General features: G+C 38.0%; 1 protein-coding gene across 5 annotated transcripts in view; it reads left to right on the top strand.

Moving 5' to 3' along the window:
• CAPN7 (calpain 7) overlaps nt 1-21,079 on the top strand; it is a 39,454-nt gene that overhangs the window by 13,822 nt on the left and 4,553 nt on the right. For 4 of the 5 annotated variants that reach the window (XM_084796856.1, XM_084796858.1, XM_084796859.1 and 1 more), the window contains 11 exons: nt 1,267-1,353; nt 4,218-4,344; nt 5,760-5,845; nt 7,447-7,540; nt 10,503-10,649; nt 12,513-12,619; nt 13,370-13,490; nt 17,351-17,495; nt 18,290-18,389; nt 19,317-19,452; nt 19,926-20,001. In XM_084796856.1, the coding sequence (XP_084652982.1) occupies nt 1,267-1,353; nt 4,218-4,344; nt 5,760-5,845; nt 7,447-7,540; nt 10,503-10,649; nt 12,513-12,619; nt 13,370-13,490; nt 17,351-17,495; nt 18,290-18,389; nt 19,317-19,452; nt 19,926-20,001 (1,226 nt within the window). The remainder of the gene's footprint in view (nt 1-1,266; nt 1,354-4,217; nt 4,345-5,759; nt 5,846-7,446; nt 7,541-10,502; nt 10,650-12,512; nt 12,620-13,369; nt 13,491-17,350; nt 17,496-18,289; nt 18,390-19,316; nt 19,453-19,925; nt 20,002-21,079) is intronic. The other variant, XM_084796860.1, reaches the window with a different exon arrangement.

The raw sequence follows: 21,079 nt of genomic DNA, 5'->3' as shown, positions 1-21,079 counted from the left end.
AAGCTGAGGCTTTAAATTAGTGCCTTAGAGTTCCCATTGTTACGATAAAACATCATGACCAAAGCATTTTAGGGAGGAAAGGGTTTATTTGGCTTATGCCTTCACATTTGTCCATCATCAAAGGAAGTCAGGACAGGCACTTAAGCAGGGCAGGATCCTGGAGGCAGGAGCTGATGCAGAGGCCATGGAGGGGTGCTGCTTACTGGCTTGCTCCTCATGGCTTACTCAGCCTGCTTTCTTACAGAATGCAGGATCACCAGGCAGGGATGGGCTGGATCCTAATGAATCACTAGTTAAGAAAATGTCATACAGGCTTGTCTACAGCCTAGTCTTATGGAGACATTGTTTTCCAATTGAGGTTATCCAGTACAGCGAAAATGAATCATTTGGCTACTCAGTATCTACATGCTACTTTTATATATACTACACATTTGAAATTCCACACTGTAACAAAACAGTTTCAAAACACAGCTGCCCTTCATACAAGTGAAAATGAGGATACATGTCTCAACATTTATAGTATCCATTACTGATTGCATTAATGTTCAAATTCACTGAGTATTCTTATCTAAACATTAAATAAGTTACTCTGCAACTACACAAAAACATATAAGAAAGAGTTACTTAACATGGTGACACATGCTACAATTCCAGCACTCAAGATGCTAATGCAGGGATTTTTTGAGTTCAAGGCCAGCCTGATAGCCTAGGCTACATAGCAAAGCTCTGCTTCAGTGAAACAACCACAAAAAATAAACCCTCAAATGGAGATAGTTAATATACATAAAACATGTAGAACCTCTATGAACCGCACTTGAATTTGTCAACAGCTCATACCTGTTTCTGTGACACTTCCTTCTTCCAGGACTTGGTCCATATTCCCATAGCCAGAAAATAGAAAGACATTTTTCAGAGTTGTATTGATTTTAAATTCTCAAATAACTAAGTTATTACATAGCTTGGCAACTAAGATAGGCTTGGCTTTGTATCCTTGTATTATACACAAAGGCCTGTTTTAAGACTACAGTTTTTTAAAAGAATGTTCTTATTAAGCTGAATTGAATTATAACAATTATTATCTGTCCAAATAAAGATCTGAACATCATGTAGTCGTAAATTTAATACAGTGTCATACTTTGTCACTAAAATTTTATCTTGGTATTAGCTAAAAGGCTGAAAAGCTATTTTCATTTAAATTTTGAGTTCAAATAAGATTGATAACTAACATAGACTTGAAAACTTACATGTTTTTCCTGTGCCTTATAGGACAACATCAAAAATTAACGGTATAGAATATGTTCCTTTCATGAGTGTTGATCTTAGGGAACGTTTTGCTTATCCAATGCCTTTTTGGTAAGTAAGAAATTTTAACTTCTACTTCCCAAATGATTTAAAGAGTTTTTCAGTACTCTGAATTACAATTTAATTAATAGATTTTGTATATAAAGTTGGTTGGAAAAAAGTAGTATTTATGGGAAAGAGGTGGAAAAATTGTCCAAATAAAGATCTGAACAACATGAAGTTGTCACTTTAATACAGGATCATGATAAAGTACCACAGAATCAGATTTGTTTTAATTGGCCTGATCATGGGCTCATGGGTGGTTGTTGTTGTTTTTAAACCTAACATAGACGTAATGCTTATTAGTATAATACTTGGCACAGAGTAAGTACTGAGCAAATATTTGTCCAGTTGATGATTTGATCACAATAAAAAAAAGTCCAGAAAGTAATGTGTTTAGAGATGTACTCAAATACCTACATCATATTGGTATCATAATTACAAGAGTAAATCACTCTAGTGTGTGCTGAATGGATATATTTAAGGAGATGTAAATTTGTGGTTTCAATTTATATGTAGCAAATTAAGACAAATTACATCTCTAATGCTGGAATTTCCAAAAGAAAAATATAGCATGAACAACCAAAATTTGGGACAATTTAATAATATAATTGAAAAAGTAAAACATGGAGTATAGAAGCTCCTTTAATTTATAGGAGATCAGTTTGTTCAGGGTAGTGTGGCCATATTCAAAGCTCCTTTAATTTAGGAATACCATACTACAGTTGGAAGTTTTCTTTTCTCCTTTTTTGTATAATTATTTGCTTAATACATGTCCCCTACTGGGAATTATAAGCTTCATAAGGACAGAGACTATGTCTTTTAAACTAAGTCCCACCCCATATCTAGCACAATATCTGTTGTAAATACTCAAGATTTACTGAATGAATTAAATTTGGGGAAGAATAGATGAAGTCTAAAATTAAGTGTCAATATTTTTCCATTTTCAGCATCTAAATTATTTTACATAGAGAATAATCAAAAGAAAAAATAATTGTAAACATTTTAAATTCATTTAACAGATTGACAGGAAAAGGACTCCAAAGTTTAACTTCGTTTAGAGCAGTGATTCTCAACCTTCCAAATGCTGGGACTGATGTTGTGGACCCCCCACCATAAGCTATTTCATTGTTACTTCATAATTGTAGTTTTACTACTGTTATGAATTATAATATAAATTTCTGATATGGAAGATATCTGAATTGCAACCTCTGTGAAAGAGTTGTTTGAATTCCCTAAGGGGGTTATGACCCATAGGATGAGAACCAGATTTAGAGACTGAATAATGAAAAAAATTATTTTGGTATTCTGGTGCTGTGTTAACCTTTAAGTTATAAGCATTGTATTTTATAAAATACTGTTAATAGCCTTATAAATCTAAAAAAGAAATGTGTTTAAACACTGCCCTAATTACTCAGTGATTTGAGAGAGCAAATAGTATGGAATCAAATTTATTCTGTAGTATCCATTGTATGGAAGGTTAATAATGGATTAGTAATAGATACAAATATAGGTTTGAATTAGCTTTCATTTCCTCCCTTACAAGTTTGTGATTGCTGTCTTTAAACTCCTAAGTTTACTCAGCTCTGTTTCTATTTATAATTGGTTCTAACATTACCCAGGTTCTAGCAAAAATGTTACCTGGAACAGTAGAGGTTCTGTAAGAGGACCATCATCGTGAGAGTTTAGGTTTGGTGGCACACACCTGTGAACACAGCACTCAGGAGGCAGAGGTAGGGTGAGCAGAAGTTCAAGAACATGTCTCAAAATTAAAAAGAAACTAAAAAATATTTTTTGAGCAGTGTTGTAGGCAATCTTTTCTACTCAAGAGATTTACCACAACATGGAGCCATGAAAGTCTAGAGGTGGCCTACCTACAGTGAGAAACTAGTATTGTAGGAGTTTTCAGATCATACTCGAGCACAAAGTCTTCTTTATCTAATACTCTATCAGCATTCTTGGATAAAAGAGTGTTACATAAATTTGTTTTAGTTTGCATGTCACATTATCACAAAATCTTTTGAAGTCTAGAGAGGTATTGTCATTGCTGTAGCATGGTGAAGGTCTAGGTGGGGAAGTGGATGGTTTTATTTGGTGTTATAGGCCAGCTTTAAAGAGGTTCTGCAGCACAGAGCAAGCACAGTGTAATGGGTAAAATGGTGAGCCGGCTGCACAGACCCAGTGGATTCAAGTGTCACTTCTTAGCTGTTTGGCCCTGGTAACCAATTTATGCTTTCCCCCCAAAATGCTGAGCTGAACACTGTTTATTGAGGATTTAAATGGAGAGTAGTAAATAAGCACTTAGCATGGTGCTTTGTACAAGGTCACTGTTCAGTAAATTCTAGTCTTTCTGTCCTTTCAAGAAACAGTGGAGGGATCTGTAGCTTCTTCTGGTCCTCAGTGGATCAGCTTGTATTGTTAATGACTCCATTTTTTGGCTGAGTTACCTGAATGTTATAACTGTGCTAAGTTAAATGTCCATACCATATTTTTAAGTAAATATAAGCATCTTTTCACTTACTTACGCTATTTGTTTTGTTTGTTTTTTCAAGGCAAGAATTTTCTGTGTAGCCTTGGCTGTCCTGTACTTGCTTTGTAGACCAGTTCACAGGGATCTACCTGCCTCTGCCTCCCTGAGGGCTGGCATTAAAGATGTGGGTCATCGTGCCCGGCTACTTAGGTTTAATTTTTAAATTGGAGAATGTTTTCAAGTGGACTGAATTCAAGGGTTAAGTGTAAAAAGCCAGATTTGACTGGTTATTTTGGGAAGACAAAAGTGTAGCTATATGATCTCCGTGCCAAAAAGAAGGTTTCATTCTGGCTTCAAATCATCTTTAAAAATTAATAAATTCTTTTAACTTTTATTGTTACCTCAGTGATAGATTGGGCAAGCTTCCATTATCACCTAAACAAAAAGCTACATTTTCTAAATGGGTAAGACCAGAAGATCTCACCAACAATCCCACAATGATATACACTGTATCCAGTTTTAGCATAAAGCAGGTAAGCATTTATCTTGTGTAATTTTCAAGGAAGTTGGCATGCTAAGGAAATTTGAGCCTAGATTTGATTTTTCTTAGATTGTATATATTTAGGTGCATGAATGTAGGTGCAAAATTTTCTCATCCTTCACATTCTTTTCAGCTTGATTTAGTAGTAATACCTGTAATCTCAGCACTCACGGTTCAGTGCCCTATTGGGCTACATAGAAAGTTTGAGACCAGTCTGGGCTGCATAACAAGATTCTTTCTCAAAACAAGCCAAAAATTTGTTAATTTTTTTTCTCCTGAGATAGTATTTTGCTGTTTCCTGAGCTGGCCTTAAACTCAGTAATCTCCAGCCTCAGACTCACAAGTAGCTGAGATTACAGGTGTGTGTACCATGCCCAGTACGTTCTGCACATTTTGGCTTTACCATTGAGAAAATTACTATATAATATGAGAAACTGGCCGGGCAGTGGTGGCGCACGCCTTTAATCCCAACACTTGGGAGGCAGAGGCAGGCGGATCGCTGTGAGTTCGAGGCCAGCCTGGTCTACAAAGTGAGTCTAGGACAGCCAATGCTACACAGAGAGACCCTGTCTCGAAAAACCAAAAAAAAAAAAAAAAAAAAAAAAAAAAGAGAGAGAGAGAGAGAGAGAGGGACTGTTCTGAGCAATTACAGATTGTTTTTAGTACTGGAATTGAATTTAAGATCTCATACATGCTTCCTTCCCTGAGACAGGGTTTCTCTGTGTAGCCTTGGGTGGTTTGGACTCACTTTGTAGACTAGGCTGTACTTGAACTCACAGTGATCCGCCTGCCTCTGCCTCTCAAGTGCTGGGATTAAAGGTGTGCGCCACCATGCCCGACTTAAAAAATTCTTTTTTGTTTATTTTATGTATATTGGAATTTTGCCTGAATTTGTGAGAGAGTTGGATCACCTGAAACTGGGGTTACAGATAGTTGTGAGCTGCCATGTGGGTGCTAGGAATTGAACTTGGGTTCTTTGGAAGAAAAAGTGGTGTTCTTAACCACTGAGCCATCTCTCCAGCCATGCTAAGCAATCACCTATCACTTAGCTACAGCCCCAGTCCCAGTTATAGGTTTTTACACTTGTAGATGTGAAACTTGAGAATTATATTTCACCATTGACAAGGAGATAGCTATAAAAGACTTATTTTTTAAGTATTTAATTATTGGAGGCTAGGGAGTTGGTTCAGTCAGTGAGGTACCTGTTGCATAAGTATAAGGCCCTGAGTTTTCATCCCCAGAAGCACATAAAAGGTCAAGTGATGGCTTCCTGGTCTACAAAGTGAGTCTAGGACAGCCAAGGCTACACAGAGAAACTCTGACTCGAATAAAAGCAGATGTAATGCATAGATATTGTACAAATGTCGAAATTACGTGAACAAAAGAATGTGTTGTTCTTATTAACAGACAATAGTATCAGATTGTTCCTTTGTGGCATCATTGGCTATCAGTGCAGCTTATGAGAGACGATTTAATAAGAAGTTAATTACCAGGTAAATTTTTGTGTTTGTCCTTTATATGATTGTTACTTAATTAGGACATTAAAACTTAGACCATATGCAGGTAGAAGGTGGAAATTCTCTAAGTATTATGAGTATATGTTGAAATCATAATTGGATTAAGCAAAATATGTTATTAGAGTTCATTTAATTTTTAACTTTGTTTGGTTTTGGTTTTGGAGACAGGGTCTCTATGTTGCCAGGCTGGCCTGGAACTGACTGTGTAGACCAGGCTGGTCTTGAACTTACAGAGATCCACCTGCTTCTGCCTCCCTAATGTTGAGATTAAAGGCTTTTTATTTTTAACTTTTAATGTGGCTATAGGAAAATAGAAAATTGGCATATACTAATGTTGAGTCTAACAGCTTTAAAATGTATTGAAATGTTTCTGATTTTTTTTTTTTAGTTTTTGAAAGTTATATGAAGTTTAAAATCAGTCAGTGTAATTATAATCATAATTTTTATTTAGCTTGTTCTAAGAATAAAAGATAAATCAGACAGTCCATAATTTCAGTTATTTGCCATATAAATAAGCAATTTGGAGTGTGCTTGGTTTGGTGCAATATATTTTAAAAGAAAATTGGTAGTAAAAGTTCTTAAAATGTTTCACTGTATACATTTTTAAAGTGTGTATGGATAGGTATTTTGCCTGCATATACATCTGTGTACCACTTGCCATTTGTGCAGCTTTGTATTTCATTAGTTCCATGATCATGTGTACTGTGCCCTTAATCCATACAGAAATACTGTCGTGGCCAGGAGTGGTGGCACAGTGGCCTTAGAGATTAGATGAGGTCCTGGGCCGCCTGGATCTGGAGTTACAAATGGTTGTTAGCCACTATGTGCACGCCTGGAACTGATCCCAGGGCCTCTGCAAAAGCAACAAGTATTCTTAAGTGCTGAGCCATCTCCCTAGACCTCATATACTTTTAATTTTATGTAGCTTTATCAGAATTGTACTTAGTGCCTTGTGATTTATTGAAATGGTGTTTACTTCTTAAAACCAATAATAAAAGATAATTTTAATTGGCTTAAAATATATCTACTTAGTATATGGTTTGTTTAAACATATAGTTTAAGCACTGTATAGACTGTAGCTCAGTTAATTAAGAGCTTGCTTAGTGTATACAAAGCCCTGGGTTCCATCCCCAGTCCTGTATAAAATGGCCATGATGAAGCACACCTATAATCTTACCACTCTGGAGGTGGAAGCAGGAAGATCAGAAGTTCACAGTCTTCCTTTGCTGGATAGAGAATTAGAAACCAGCCTGAAGTCAGCCTAAGGTATGGAAGACCCTGCCACAGGATATTGTGAAAAGTTATGTTCTAGCTTATGGCTTCAGAAACTATTCCCTAAGTTGAGAGTGGTGGTGCCACTAGGAGGCTGAAGCGAGAGGATCCTGAGTTCCAGACCAACCTGGCTACATAGTGAAATCCTATCTCAAAAGGAAGACCAAAACCAAGAAATTCTTAATATATTAAAATATCCTTATGTTTATTTTTATAAAATTGGGAAATGTAACATAAAATCTTACATATTAGTTGATATTGAATATTAGCATTGATATCTTAATTTCTATTTTCCTTTCCAAAAGCATAATTTACCCACAGAATAAGGACGGCGAACCAGAGTACAATCCATGTGGAAAGTATATGGTAAAACTTCACCTCAATGGTGTCCCAAGAAAGGTGAATGTCTCTTTTTTTTTTTCCAAATCCCTACTTCCACTTCCTCTCTCTTCACCCCCTCACCTTTGAATCTTGAAGGAAAACAACTAAGAAAAGTTGACTGTGTAAAGATTTTAAAACTCAGTTTAGTTGATTTGTATTTGTGATATGTTATACATACTACTGCCAATAATTTGTTAGTGCTAGACGTGATGGTGCACACCTTTAATCCCAACAATCAGGAGGCAGAGGCAGGTGGATCGCTGTGAGTTTGAGACCAGCCTGGTCTACAAAGTGAGTCCAGGACAGAGAAACCCTGTCTCAAAAAACCAAAAAGAAAAAGAATAATTTGATAGTAATAAAAATACAACCTCTTACAAATATAAAATTTTTAAAGATTTTTTTATTTTGTGTGCACACACACTTGAGCAAGAGCCATATGTATGCAGGTGCCTCTGGATGCCAGAAGGAAGTGTCAGATCCCCTGGAGCTCGAGTTCCAGGGCTTTCTGAGCTGTCTGATACTGAACTCTGGTCCTCTGGAGGAGCAGCAAGTGTTAACCACTGAGCAGTCCCTGTAGCCACATAAAGAATCTCTTCTTATAGATAGATAGGTTTCATTGTTTTGCCCAAACTGCTTTTAACTGATCTCAGGTGAGCCTCATGAGTAGCTGGAGCTACAGGTATGAGTCGCTGTATTCAGTTAGTCTTTTCAGAACATGCTTTGCAAATACCTTATGCAGAGTTCTAATAAAGAATTACTAATGAATTAAGAAAAAAATTTTTTTGAGACAGGGTTTCTCTGTGTAGCCTAGGCTGCCCTGGACTTGCTTTGTAGACCAGGCTGGCCTCAAACTCACAGTGATCTACCTGCCTCTGCCTCCTGAGTGCTGGGATTAAAGCCTGTACCACCACACCTGGCTGTGATTAAGGATTTTTAACGTGATCTAAATTTTTGTTTTCTTTCCTTTTCTGACAGGATGTGGTTACTGTATCCCATTCTGGCCTCAGACTTACCATGCTTCTTGTCTCACTCAGCCTAAAAGGGCTCTTTAACTTTTTAACTAAAAGGAAGTCAGAATCACCCAAATAGTGGCACTTCCCTTCCCTTGCAGATTTGGTGGACATGAGTTCAGTCCTTAGAACCTTTGGAACGTACAGGTGGAAGGAGAGTGAGAGTGGCCTCACTCCTGCCTTGGCATACTATACATGCATCATGCACATTCACACAGAATAATAATCTTTTAAAATTACAAGTTACTAAAAGGCAGACAGATTTCTGAATTTGAGGCCATCCTGGTCTACATAGTGAGTTCATGCCACCCAAGACTACACAGTGAGACTCTGACTCAAAAAATAAATAGTAAGTTAATTGATTAAGGAAACTAGATAAACTAAGTCTGCTAAATCAGAAGAGTTCATAAACGATCATGAGATAGAAGGAGCCTGTAGTTTTCCTTGTGAAATCTATGCAGTTTTAAAGTACACTGCTGTGGTTCTTTTAGCAGCCTGAACTCCATAACAGGGCCTTTCTTGCAATGTCAGCTTCTCGAGCACCTGTCTACTCCCGGGCCATGTATCAAATTCAACATCACCTGGGACCTTTTAGAATCATAGCATCTCAGGCTTTCCTTCATATGTACTGAATCAGAGATGCAATTTTTAAAAAGGATTTATTTATTTTTATTGTGTGTATGTGGGTGCTTTGCTTTCATGCATGTCTGTGCACCATATGTGTGCAGTGCCTGGGGAGGCCAGAGAAGGGCCGTCAGATCCTCTGGAACAGTGGGTTACCTAGGGAGCCGGAGCACTGGTTACTCTGACTCACCCCAAGCAAGTGTATTTTGGTAGAGCTGAAGATTGAGCCTACTAGGGCCTTGTTCATGGTGAGACAAAGGTTGTGTTGAATCCCTAGTCTATCTTTTTTTAACTTTAAGGCAAGAGCTTACTAAGTTACATGCTATCCCCAAATGCATGCTTTAATCCATACAGACCTTGAATTTGTAATCCACACTCAGCCTTTGGAGTAGCCTAGATTACAGGCCTGTACCTCCAGACCCAGTTCACATTCTGATTTCATACATCTGGGATGAGATCAAAACTTGCCTTTCTAGCAGGTGCGATGTTGATGCTGTTATTTGGGAACACCCTTTAGAATTACTTTGATTACTTAAACTATTGTAAGAAAGATAGTAACCTCTTGTTGACAAGTCTTTCAGTTTTGAGCATGGAGGCACATACCTATTCCTAGCACTCAAGAGGCTGAGACAGGAAGATAGCTAAGTAGAGGCCAGCCTGAGCTACATAACCTGTTTTTTGTTGTTGTTGTTGGTTTTTTAAAAAGGTTTTGAGGTAATAATCTTTGTACTATTCTTAGATTAAAACTCTTCTTTTATCCTGACATCTTGTGAATAATTTGTAATATTAATTAGATATATTTTTGTGGTGTTGCTTGTTCAGTTACTTAAATATATTTTTTAGCTATAATATTGTACTTTTACAATCATATATAATATAAATCTTTTGTAGAGTTAAATCAAAAATAGCAAGGCTCTTATAATTTTAAATATAATGTACATACTAGAATCTCTAATAATTTTGATTTTTATACACACACACATATATACACACATAGCTCATGTATAACTGGTGGCTTACTTGTCAGTGAGATTAGCTTGTAAGACTAAATAAAGACATTGTATTAAAATGATGAGCATTGATGGGCAGTGGTGGTGAATGCCTTTAATCCTGGCAGCGGCATGTGGATCTCTGAGTTTACGCCAGCCTGCTCTACACAGAAAAATACTGTCTTGAAATACCAAGCAAGCAAACAAACAAACAAAAAACCATGAACATTTTATAAAGCTTTCATTATCTTAATAATAGGTATATTGTGTCCATTATCAATGCAGAATTATTCTATTAATCTTGAGATTTAAAGATATTTTATTTTACTTAAGAAAGTTAACATTCTCTTTCTGCAGGTAATAATTGATGATCAGTTACCTGTTGATCACAAAGGAGAATTGCTGTGTTCTTATTCCAACAATAAAAGTGAATTATGGGTATCACTTATAGAGAAAGCATACATGAAAGTTATGGGAGGATATGATTTCCCAGGATCTAACTCAGTAAGTCATGAATATACATTATAGATACAAACTTAGATATTTTAAAGGTGAAAAAATAGATGTTTTTGTTTATGGGAAAAAACAGATTACCAACCCCTAAGAAATGTTCTGTTTCCTTATGGTGAGGACAATATATTAGGTAAATTAAGTATCAAAAAAACCCTAAAATATATATGTCTGCTGTTACATTGAGATACAGAGCTGTGTGTTTGTCCAGGTCAAAGGAGAGGTGGGTATCATATTGATATTCTTCTGTATATCTTTAATTGGAAGTTAAGATGCAAGGAATTGTTTCCCAGCTATCATTAATAAAACCTGTAAAAATCAAACTGTGTGCCAGGGTCCTTCATTTGCATGAAATAAACTATTAGATTTAAGCCATGAATTAGTCAAATTAACATAACTCTAAAATTTTGTAATAATCAGCATGTGGCCTTAGAAGTGGTCTGACTTTTCTAATTGTGTCTATATGTCTATACCATAACAGTTAAAGTCACTTCTTTAGGGCTCTCTTAGGGCTTGCAAAGATTGAGTTAGTGGGTGATCCCATAGCCCTTGGGAGGCTGAATTATGAGGATTGCTGCAACCTGGAGGCCAGCCTGGGCTACATAGTGACTTCAGGATGAGATATAAGACTTTCTGTGTGTAGAAAACATAAATTAATAAATGCAAAGCATCCATCACTTGTACCTAATGTGTTTCCTTGTCTAATAGGAGTTCTTCATTTTTTAGGATCTTACAATGCAAGAATGTAAAGATTGTACTTAAGTGAAATAGATATTAACAGTTTTACTTCCCAGCCTACACATTCAGTTACTATGTTCTTTCAGATAGTTTTAGTTTAGCTTTGTAATTCATTATACTTTTTTTCTTTTGTTTTTGTTTTTGAGACAGTATCTCTCTATGTAGCCCTGGTTATCTTGGAATTGGCTATTTAGACCAGGCTGGCCTTGAACTCTTTTTCTGCCGTGCCCACCTAATTGCCTGTTTAAATTCAACTTAGAGAAAGAGAAAACAGGAGTGTATGTAACATGAACTACCTAACTGTAAAAACTCACTATACAGCAAATAACTTATCATTAAAGCAATCTTTTCCGTTGCACTTTGAATTTTGCTATATTTACCAGTTTAAAAAAAATCTTTTATGAGGCTGGATAGATAGCTCCACAGTTGAGAGCATCTGTTACTCTTGTAGAGGACCTGAGTTCTGTTTCCAGCCCCAAACATGCCAGTTCACAGCTGTCTGTAACTCCAGTTCTAGAGGACCAATGTGTCTTTGGGCCTCCATGGGCACCAGGCACATGTGTAGTACGCAGACATTCATGCAGGCAAAATACCATATACATTGTCATAGTTAGGGTTATGAAGAGACGCCATGATCACAGCAACTCTTAGAAAGGAAACCTTTGAATTGACTGGCTTACAGTTTAGAGGTTTAGTCCATCATGGTGGGAAGCACGGTAGCGTGCAGGCAGACATGGTGCTGGAGAAAGAGCTGAGAGTGCTACATCTTGATCTGAAGGCAGCAGAAGGAGACTGTGAGCCACACTGGGCTTAGCTTGAGCATATGAGATGTCAAAGCCCGCCCTGACAGTGACACACTTCCTCCAACAATGCCACACCTAATAGTGCCTCTCCCTATGGGCCTGTGGGGTTTTATTTTTTTTTCCCAAACCATCACACACATAAAAATAAATCCTTTTTAAAATTTCTCTTAAGTTTAGAGCAGAAAAGCAACTTCATCTTCAGATTTGTACCTATCAAGATCATTATCCCAAATCAATGATCTTTAATAGCTCTCCTGAGGATTTTTTTTTAACAGCCTGAAACTACTGACAGCTCTGAAATGTGTATATGTTTCAGAATATTGATCTGCATGCTCTGACTGGGTGGATACCGGAAAGAATTGCGATGCATTCAGATAGCCAGACTTTCAGTAAGGACAGTTCATTCAGAATGCTTTATCAAAGGTAATTGTGTCCGCCTCTTCCTTGTCTTCCACATTCCCCTCCCGCCCCTCCTCCTTCCCTTCCAATGAAGTAAATAAGGCTGTTTAAAGGCATCCTGCTTTATTTACACTAGAGGTCGCAAGGCTGTCAGCTCTGCTTCTGTGAGCAGTGCAGGTGGGCCTCGAGCACTGAGTGCTGGGCTCCCCTCTGCACACACTCCCTCTGACAGCAGCAGTCACTGGCAGTTACGGGATGTAGCTTTCACACAGGCTTCACTCTGTCAGCCTTAGCGATCCTCAGTAGTGGGCACAGGCAATCCAGGTTTTAGAAAACTCAAAGTAATTGACTCTGGAATACTGATGTGGAAAAACCATTGGCTCCTACTACTTACTAAGTTTGAGGGAAGAGGGGGGAAAAGAAGTATTGAGAGTTTAAACTCTAAGTGGATAATTTATATGGAGGTACTGGGAAATTCTCTAAATCATGACAAGCATACAGTATCAGACATAGGAAACCTTGGAGAAGTAAATTTGGTATTTCACATCTTCATCCTTATAAGCTGAAAATGTAACATTTAATTTTCTTCACTGATAAGTTTATGCCTGAGAATTAAGTTGACCTGAGAAAAAAAGGAAAATAATTCATCTGTTAGAATAGCCAGTTTTAAAAAAGATTTCAAATTGGAAGTGTTCATGTAAGGCAGTAGACAGTATAGGAAAGATGGTGTCATCTGAGATTTCAAATGCATCTTCTTTTAACTTGCCTTTGTAGATTTCACAAAGGGGATGTCCTCATCACCGCATCAACTGGAGTGATGACGGAAGCTGAAGGGGAGAAGTGGGGCCTGGTTCCCACACATGCGTATGCTGTTTTGGATATTAGAGAGTTCAAGGTTACGCCTTATAATTTAATTTTATTTTTTTCTTGATTGATAAGATGTTACGGTATTTCAGTGATGCTCAAACTTTGAGAGCCATTCTACCAGTGTGAGTAACGTGGGTTCTACCAGTGTGAGTAACGTGGGTTCTACCAGTGTGAGTAACGTGGGTTCTACAAGTGTGAGTAACGTGGGTTCTACCGTTGGAAAGTAGGAAATGGAAAGGTGGAAAATGAAATTCAGTGATGGTACAGATAATGATAACAAAGCAGGCATGCCATTACACATTTTTCATTTCCAAAGAAGTTATACAGTTAGGGCTGGAGAGAGGCTCAGTGGTTAAGAGCACTGGCTGCTTTTCCAGAGGACCCAGGGCTCAGTTTCCACCACCCACATGGCAGCTCACAATGGTCTGTGACTCCAGTTCCATTATCTGATACCTTCACACAGACATACATACAGGCAAAACACCAGTGCATATAACATTTTAAAAAAATCATTAAAAAAGTTAGCACGGTTGAGATGAATATGCAGCTCTGAAGATCCCAGGTTGCTCTAGGGTGTAGAAGATAAATATCTGTGAAAGGAAAATTAAGAAGATGGCTAGAAATTAGAGATGCCATGGGTCTGTGTGCACATGTATTTCTCTTCCTTGAAGTCTTTGCATGCTGTCAGGCCTTTAAACCCTTTCTCAGTATGTCCTTGGGCTAAAATGTATTTGAATGTGTGACTTTATTACTTCTCAAGTTATGGTTATATTTAAATGAAAAACTGATGAGTTCTCTGCAGTAGAAGATACAAGTATTATTAAGTGCCTGTCCTTAATAGACTAGAGAGACACACTCATTCAGCAACAACAGTACCCATTATTTGCTAATTAAACTAACGAGGTGTTAAGTTGGCACATAGAAATAGGTCATTTAGCTGCAGGGTATAATCCAAGAAATTTGCCTGTGATTTTGTTGTTAGGCAGACATGAAAGTGTACTTACAGAAGCCTAGATGATATGGTCTATTACACAGCTAGGCAATATTCTGTCTGTCTGTCTGTCTGTCTTGCTCCTAGGGCCTTCAGGAAGAAATACGAGATTAAATCAAACCCAAGAGAAAATGGCGCAACAGGAGACACAAGATGTGTGAAGCTATTGTTAGTTTAAGGGAGCAGCATATTGCCTTACAGTTTTACAACTAAGGCTTTTTTTTGAGACAGGGTTTTGCCGTGTATCCCAGGCTGGCCTTGAACTCCTATCCCTTCTGCCCAGCCTCCCAAGTACTGGGAATTCAGGTACGTGCCACCATGCCTGGCTTTTCTTTTTCTTTCCCAGTAAGAGTATATTCTAAAATAATGATTAAAAAAATACAGGGAGTGTATAAACTAGTGCCATAAATATTCGTCAATATTTGGTATTTTTCACTGTACATAATTATATGTGCTATACTATACTCTTTACAGTTGACAGTACATGCACAATAGGTGGTTTTTATAAGGTTCACAATGAAAGAAAAACAAATTTTTAAAAAAGTAAAATTCCAGAACTCAAGAGACAGGATAGGAAGCAAATTAAAGGCTAGCCTGGGCTACGTAGTCAGTCTGTGATATGTAATAAGACCTTTCAGGGGCTGGAGAGATGACTCAGTGGTTAAGAGCACTGACTGCTCTTCCAGAGGTCCTGAGTTCAATTCCCAGCAACCACATGGTGGCTCACAACCATCTATAATGTGATCTGATGCCCTCTTCTGGCCATAATAAATAATTTTTTTTTTTAAAAAAAGACCTTTCAAACAACAAATATGTGGTATTCAACAGTAATAACTGTTATTCATAATATTTTGGCCAGCGATTGTGGTGGGTTCAGTTCTAAACAAACAAGCCTCCTAGTTACAAATGTGTGTGATGCACTCTGATATTAAGATGACTGTGCTGTCACTAGGCAGCAGGAATTTTCAGATCCGTTATAGCCTTATGTGACCACTGTGGTACATAAGGTCCATCTCTGGCTAAATGGTGTTGTGACACTTGATTGTATAGGGATGGAAGGCAGTATGAACCTGCTGCAGTGGGTAAACTTTAAGACTTCACTGGACAGTGCAGCTGAGTGGCAGAGACTTGACCAGCAGGCATGAGGTCGTAGTTTCACTCCTTAATCCTTGGTAAAACTTTATGCTCTCAGGGCTTTATGAATTAGGCAGGATTCCAACCCCAACTATATTGTATAGAACTGTGTATTTCTTTAAACATGACAGTAAAATTGACTCCTTAAAGCAAAAAGTGAAAAAAAAAATTAATGTAGAATAGAAAAACCAAAAAGTGTTCTGGTTTTAGAATTGCAATTTTCTACACCCAGGAGTGCTGCAGTTAATGGTTACTATCCAAACTTGAGCTGTTTTTCTCGTTAGAGCCTGCTTTGAGGTTGGTGTCAGTGCAGTGTGAAGAATGGTAAGAGAATGCCATGTGGTTTAAGTTTGGACAGTGAAACAACAGCCTGATTACAAATTAGAGCCATTAGTTGCACAGTTTTGATTTCTTAATAGTGATTCTGTAAAGACTGTGACATTTTATTGGAGAATAAGCTGTGGCCAGTGATAGGTTTCTTCACCACTAATGCTCACTTTCAAATTGCAGACATGTAGCGTTATTACCCAGCTTGAGCAGACTCCATAGCCTGGAAAGCACCCTGTTTTAAGTTTGTATGTGAACTTGATGGTGTCAGAGTTGATCTTTGCCCACAGCCTTGATGTGTGTTAAAATTGAAACCTTTAATTAGTGCTCTTTGTATATAAGTTTGACCCTTTGTTGGGCTCATCCTTTATTGTATGTATGGTTTTATTTCATCTTTGAAACACTTACTGAAATCTGACTTTTCTTTCTCCTTTTTGTTTTTTCTCTTTTCTTTTTCCTTTTATTTTTTTCTTCTCCTCCTCTTCCCTCTCCCCCCCCCCCTTTTTTTTGAGATAGAGTGTTATTGTGTTGCCCTAGATAGAGATCTGCCTGCCTCTGTCTTTCAAGTGCTGGGATTAAAGGCATATGCTACCATGTCCTGCCAATTTTGACTTTCTGCCTATAAGACTTCTTTGCACAGATAGTCTTTTTTTAAACTATGTTTATTTATTTATTTATTTATTTATTTATTATAGTGTCTTGCCTGCATGTACAGCTACACCATCGGATCTCACTATAGATGGTTGTGAGCCACCATGTAGTTGCTGGGAATTGAACTCAGAACTTCTCAAAGAGCAGACAGTGCTCTTAACCACTGAGCCATCTCTCCAGCCCTCACACATAGTCTCATTTGTGACTTTTTTCACTTAGGATTTTCTTATATTAATATATTCCTTAAAAATGTGTGTGTGTGTATCTAACATACTTGCATGCTCTATGATCTTCATTTCAGTTTCCCATCCTCCTTTGGGTCATTTCTGTGTCCTCTCCAGGAGGGAATGTTCCATAGTTTACTCTAAGGCACATCCATGGTTCAGTGCACACATCTAAGGCATTCTTAACCTATCTAAGGCTTTCTCCTTTGCTGGAAATAACTAGAATTGGGATGTTGCAGCATATCTCAAATTTTCTAAAATTCTCTTGCATCTCTTCCTGTGTTTTGGACCTTTTAAATTGCTGTCTTTGTGTTTATCAGTGAAAATCTGTAGCCATATGCCCTCGATTGTTTCTAATGCCTGAGATTGGCCTCTGAAAAGTGTAACAGTTTTCTCTACTCCTTTATGGTCCCCCTTTACAAGGTATTAATGTTAAGAGCTGATACTCGATAGGTAATCAAAATTCTTTCTAAGAGTACTATAACTATGTATATATGAGTATATAAGAGTGTAGTAAATATATTTGTTGTTAATATTTTTTTGTTTTGTCTTTTAATACAGGGGCTGCGGTTTATTCAGTTGAAAAACCCTTGGAGCCATTTACGCTGGAAAGGAAGGTACAGTGAAAATGACGTGAAGAACTGGACCCCAGAATTGCAAAAGTATTTAAACTTTGATCCCCGGACAGCTCAGAAAATAGATAATGGTAAATATCTCTGTAACTTTAATGCCATTTTGGGAGTGTGAGGGGTCCTTGAGAGAGAGAGGGAGGGGGGGGGAGCGAGAGAGGAGAGAGAGAGAGAGAGAGAGAGAGAGAGAGAGAGTGTGTGTGTGTGTGTGTGTGTGTGTGTGTAGGTGTGTGTAGAGGCCATAATTCAACATCAGGTATCCTCCTCTATTGCTCTCCACTGAACAAGGAGCTTACTGGTTGGCTAAACTGCCTAGCCAGCAAGACCCCAGGATCCCTGTCTTTGCCTCCCCAGCACACACTGGCATGCCAAGCTTTTATTTGGATGCTGGAGACAGAACTCAGCTCCTCATGCTTATGCAGTAGGCATGTCACTGCCTGAGCCATTTCCCCAGCCAATCTGTATATTTTTATGTCTTGCCTGTGTATGTATGTGCATCACATGTGTGCAGGCCTGCAGAAGTCATAAGAGGGCTCCAGATTCCCTGGAACTAAGTTAAGTATGCGTGGGAGCCACTGTGTGGGTGCTGGGAACCAAACCCAGCCCTCCCCAGGAGCAACAACTGTACTTATACATATAAGTGTTTTGCCTGCTGTGTGTATCTGTGTGCTATGTGTCTGCTTGGTGCCTGTGGAGGTGAATCCCTGAAACTGGAATTAGAAAGAGTTGTTAGCCATCATGTAGGTGCTGGGGTTGGATCTGAGTTTTCTGCTGTGCAGCCGGGTGCTCTTAACCACCGAGCCTTCTCTCCAGCTTACTTTATTTATCACTAAGATTTTTTTTTAGATTAACAGAAACATTTAACTTTTAGGAATATTTTGGATTTCCTGGGATGATCTTTGCCAGTATTATGATGTAGTTTATTTGAGTTGGAATCCAGCTCTTTTTAAAGAATCAACTTGCATTCACAGGTAAGTTTTTATACATTTTAGAGTATGCTTCATAATATTCTCTACATTTGAAATTTTTTTGAATTTTAAAAATTATGTGAAGAATGGGAATGGGGTTTTTTACATGAGTACATGTGCCTGGGAGACCAAAAGAAGGTGTTGGATTCTCTGGAGCTGGAGTTACAGGCAGTTGTGAGCCACCCATTGTGGGTACTGGGAACTGAACTCAGGTCATCTACAAGAACAGTACATGCACTTAACCACACGCTGTCTTTCCAGTGCCTGTTCTCCACACTGAAGTTTTCAAATACAGTGATCAGTTCAGGAGGATCATCAACCACTCTTTGTCATTCCCAGTAGCCATTTTTTTTTATTACTTTATTACACCAAAAACTTTTTAAAGGATAAAACAAAAATCCTGATAGCTATGTTGTGTATGTCTTTAATCCCAGCACTTGGCAGGTAGAGGCAGGTGGAGCGCTCGATTTAAGGCCACCCTGGTCTATATAGTGAGTTCCAGAACACCCAGGGCTACAGAGAGAAACCCTACTCAAAAACAAACAAACCAACCTGATAGCTTTATTGTATTTAAAAACATATCACCTCTAAAGTAGTGTTTAAAAGGTTAGTCATGGGCTGGAGAGACGGCTCAGGGTTAGGAGTTCTTGTTGCTCTTGCAGAGGACCCAGGTTCAGTGCCCGGCACCACATGGTAGCTCCCAAGTGTCTGTAACACAGTCCCTGGGGGTCTGATAACCTCTTCTGAACTCCACAGGCACAAAGCACACATGGTGCACATACATACACGCAGACCAAACATTCACACAAATTAAACACATAGGCCAAACAATCATACACACAAAATATTTTTTTAAAGATTTATTTTTTAAAAGTTTAGCTGTATGAGAAATTTAACCATTGCTGTCTTCTTGTTGACTTTATTTTCTAGTACTTGGGATGCTAAACAAGGACCTGTGAAAGATGCTTATAGCCTGGCCAACAACCCCCAGTACAAATTGGAGGTGCAGTGTCCACAAGGGGGTGCTGCAGTTTGGGTTTTGCTGAGTAGACACATAACAGACAAGGTACTGATACCCTTCTAATGACACACCCACCGTACAGAAATTAACTGTTAGATCCATAATTTAATCACTAGCCAGTTCCATTTATATAGGGGCTCCGAAAATAATGTTCTCTCAAGTAAATGATTATCTCCAGGTAAATTTCCTTAGTTGATAATTAGACACTTAAGTCTTATTCAGACTTCTCTAAAGGAGGAGCTTGCGTTTCAGTGAGAATATGAGGATTGATCCATACTTTACAACTTATGACTAGTAGGATTAGAATGTGCTAGAAGGGATTTGAAACGTTTGGGTCATTAGTTTTGATTGTAGAAAGGCTAATTATATCGTCCACACAGTACTCATTTATTCAGAAAAGCATGGCTGTGTGGCACTGAGTAGCTGAAGTGCTCTTGAAAATTAGTTCTCTAAACACGTGGAATAAAGAACATCTTGAGTCCATTTTCCTAACCACCGTGGATTCTCTGTGACTTTAGGATGACTTTGCAAATAACCGTGAATTTATCACAATGGTTGTGTACAAGACTGATGGCAAGAAAGTTTATTACCCAGGTAAGTCGGCCGAGCAGATGTTGAAGCAATCTTATTTAAATAATTGAACTGAAAAGGAAAGGCTTTTATGTAAATGGCATGTAGAAACCAATAATTATTATGCTAGTAGACTAATAACCTGCAAAACAGTGTGTTTAGGTTGAGGGGTGTGTGTGTGTGTACACTTGTTTTTAATTTTCAAACTCTTGGAATTTGTGTTTATATTTTTGTATATTATCATTAGAACTTAATTTCTAAAATGTACAAAGGTCTGTGAACCACCAAAAAGGGAACATAGGGAAAGTGGCAATGGTCTGAATTTTTTCTAAGCACTTATTAATTATAGCCCCAAATATGGCAATTTTATTTGAGAAATGATAGTTCAAACTTAGGTAGTTGTAAAACCAAGAGGACAGATTTGGATTTTAGTAGGACTGTATAAGGACTTGCTGAGTTGATATAGGGGGACCCTGGAATCAAGGATCCCCTCCCCCCAGGTTTTAGGTAAAAGTAAACTAAGATGTAGTAATTACTAAGATGGATGACATTGCTCATATATTGCAAGATTTTGTTACAGAGAAAACTCAGAAGTTAGTTTTTGGCTTGTTAAAATTGAGGTAATAAGACTTCCATGTAAGGATGCCAAATGGACTGTTGATTTTTGTGTAGGGATAGGAGGTGGGGTGAGGGCTTGAGGTGCAGACTTATGAGGCAGAGGCATATAGAAAGCATCTGAAGCCTGGCCTGTAAATGTTTGAAGAGAGCTGTAGATAGAGTTGAATGCCCAGGACCTGACCTTTAGGTTCTCATACATCTTGAGACTGGACAAAGGAGCTGATACTGTTATGGAAAACTTGATTAGGATGTTTGATGAAATAATTGATGATACAGTGAGGTTTGATATAACTTCTGCCAAGGAGGTATTCCAAGAGGAAAAGAAGACACCTCTCTCTCCTGCTGAGAGGTCAGAGAAAATTGGTTGAGCTTAGCATCTGGTTGACCTAGATGAGAACAGGCTCAGTCAGGAAAGTAAGGCTACAGTAGTCAGAATTGGTTGATGTATTACTTTGTAGTCATAGAGGAAGTCATGCGTTCTTCA

This window comes from Acomys minous (genome assembly GCF_964271855.1).
Source record: "Acomys minous genome assembly, chromosome: 9".
NCBI classification, from domain to species: Eukaryota; Metazoa; Chordata; class Mammalia; order Rodentia; family Muridae; genus Acomys; species Acomys minous.
This window is presented reverse-complemented; position numbering and strand designations above follow the sequence as displayed.